General features: G+C 34.9%; 1 protein-coding gene across 1 annotated transcript; it reads left to right on the top strand.

The window, feature by feature from the left end:
• The first annotated feature begins 540 nt into the window (after nucleotides 1-540).
• Nucleotides 541-2338, top strand: LOC126817746 (uncharacterized). Its single transcript, XM_050544886.2, has 2 exons — nucleotides 541-601; nucleotides 722-2338. Exon 2 carries the CDS (start codon nucleotides 1061-1063, stop codon nucleotides 2336-2338), a length of 1278 nt encoding a protein of 425 aa, XP_050400843.1. The 5' UTR covers nucleotides 541-601; nucleotides 722-1060.
• Nucleotides 2339-3035: the final 697 nt, after the last annotated feature.

Genomic DNA, 3035 nt, shown 5'->3' with positions numbered 1-3035 from the left:
TAAGGTGATACTCAAATATTGTGACAGGCTTTGCTTTTAAATTTCCGTTGACCCCTTGGTAGGGAAAGTTCTCTTCGTTTATGTTTCTGATGTCATTACTTTATTTTGTATCAGGATTCCATTTGTATGGTGTGTTGTACCCTTTCCAGACAAAGTTTCTTCCCCAAAGTCAATGTGGTTCCAAACTAATATAGTAGGAATAAAGCGTCCGAATTCTTTCGGAATATTGCCTTGTGTAGAAAATTATAACTCGGGCTGAACTTGTTTCAAAGCCAATAATTGTAGAAGTTGATGAACAATGACCAAGTTTGTGTAATTGTCAGTAACTGCGAAGCACCGGTAAGATGCCTGGTTATTAAGCCGAGACTGAGTGTGTTACGGCAATAATCCACTTTTTGTCATTTATGTCATCCATTCTTTCGAACGGATCCTTGTCCAGAATTTAGCTATTAATTAGTCCTAGTCAATATTTTTCAACATGTGTAACCACATGTTTGTTGATAACCGCCATGTTTTTCTGTCAAGATGTTTAACGTTATTCGTTAATTGTTTTATCGTTTCGTTAATTACGAGACTATTATTTTTACAGTCCCCACAAGCTGTAAGTAACATTATTATTCAATTTAATGTCCATTTATGATATCTAAAGCAAACGTAGATTATGCCTAAACGTTTATTTACTTGTATATCAAACTTAAAGTTATTTTTCTTTTCGTTGTAGCAAAACCTGTCAGTTACCGTGATTACTGTCTGTCAGTTACTGTGATTACTGTCTGTCTGTTACTACCGTTAGTACTGTTGCTGTTGTAACCAAAAGTAAAGTTCCACATGTACTGATGTAGATCTATTGTATAACGTCTTAAAGTTAACGTCATGAATCGTATAAAAAGAATTGTCGACATATCGTAAACGTAAAAGAATAAAGTATCGGTAAGGACAGTGTATTTAAAGAAGCTTGTGTATTATTGTTAAACGACTCCTATAATGGCTTTGGTCATTATATTAGTTTTGAGCTTAAGACTGTAAAAGTTAAACAGTAGTTGTAAATGGTTTCTACAAGATGGCGGAATCTGTAGCATCTTCCGATTTTGACGAAGTATCAAGTGTCAGTTCATCTAACATCAGTCGTAAATCAAAGGCATCGTTCATCACGGTTGATTCTCTTTTCTCAGCAAAGGCAAAAGAAGCAGCAAAGAAAGCTGATTTGTTAACAAAGGTTGCGTTTGCGAAAGAACGACAGGCCCTCAAGGAGCAAAAGTTAAAACTAGAGTTTGAACAAGAACAATTAGAATTACGAACTCAATTACAAATCGTAAACGCTAGAGAAAAGGCCCTCTCAGACAATTTGATTCACGAAATCGGTAGGCCTATAGATAAATGTACACCTATTCGTTCAAAATCACCAAAGTTACCTGTAGATCAAGTAAGCAACCATTCAGCTGTTTCATCACATGGTAAACTATCTGATAGATTGTATGAAACACCTCAACGTAACGAAATACCTTCACCTGCAGATCAAGGTCATGTAACACCTACAGTTCATTTACCAGTCGAAACTGCTCAACGTCATAATGAAGTTTGTGGTAAATTGTCTGATAAAACGCCTCAACAAAATGAAATACCATTGTCTACTCGTCAAGATCGTGTGACCCCGGTTGGATCTGTTGAACAAAAGGACAATATTCGTAGTTTAATAAAACAGCAAAATGAAATGCAAAAAAGGCAAACACACTTATCCGAACTTATGCTCGAACAACATGAACGTAGTCTTTTACCACAACCACATATTAATAAATTTAGGGGTGATCCCTTGAATTATCAATCTTTTGTGAAATCATTTGAAAATCGTATTGAAAGAAAGTTAGCTGATTACAGTGATAGACTTTACTACTTAGAACAATTAACGGAGGGTGAACCCAATCAGCTTGTTCGCAGTTGTTTACATATGGAACCACAAAAGGGTTACATTAAAGCATTAGAATCGCTTCAGAAAAGATATGGCGATGAATATAAAATAGCATCAGCTTACACAAGTAAACTGTTAAAATGGCCTCCGATAAAAACTGAAAATTCCATGCAATTAAGTAAATTTGCCATATATCTCTCTAGTTGCCTGAACGCCATGAAAGATGTAGGTTATCTAGATGAAATGAATCATTCTAAAAGCTTACTTGAACTTATGGAAAAATTACCCTATAACTGCAAGGAACGTTGGCGTAGAAATGCTGCACAAATAAGACTGTCACAATATAGAAAGGTTGATTTTCAAGATTTTGTAGAATTTGTAAATGCTGAAGTCGATATAGTGACAGATCCTGTTTTTGGTAAATCATCGTGATTATACTTTATCTAAACCGACCTTTAACCGTTCAAGAAGTTTCGCCACTGATGTCCATTCAAAAGAAAGATCAAATTCTTTTCACAATCACTCAACAGCGCCTCCTCAACGTGTTATGATATGTTTATTTTGTCACCAGTTTCACCACATCGATGATTGTAAAGAATTTCTCAAGTTAGCATATGAGGAACGTAGAAGATTTGCCTTTTCAAAATATTTATGCTTTGGTTGTCTTGGTAATAACCATGATTCAAAAAACAGTACAAATAGACGGATTTGTAGAATATGTCAAAAGCCCCATCCCACTGTTTTACATTGTGATAATTTCTCTAATCAGTTTCGCACGGGTAATCAAAACTATCAAAGTACTCAGTCAAGAAACCTTACTTCAAGTCAACACAATAACTTTACATCCACTTCACCAAATCCAACGTCTAACATCTGCAATAGAAATGCTAATCAAACTGAAATTCCAAATCATAACGTAACAAATGGTTGTATTAACGCAAATAGTAACGTAACTAATAACTCTGAAACTGATTTAGTAATGCCTATTGTTCCTGTGAAATTAATTAGTGGTAATTCCAGTATTTTGACATATGCATTTTTAGACAATGGTTCAAGTGGTTGTTTTATTTCTGAAAGTTTAGTAGACCAATTAAGCATTAAGGGGAGACAACTCCAGTTAGTGTTAGGA

The sequence above is a fragment of the Patella vulgata genome, chromosome 4 (assembly GCF_932274485.2).
Source record: "Patella vulgata chromosome 4, xgPatVulg1.2, whole genome shotgun sequence".
In the NCBI taxonomy this organism is placed as follows: Eukaryota; Metazoa; Mollusca; class Gastropoda; family Patellidae; genus Patella; species Patella vulgata.
The sequence above is the reverse complement of the archived record's forward strand: the minus strand, read 5'-3'. Positions and strand labels throughout refer to the sequence as shown.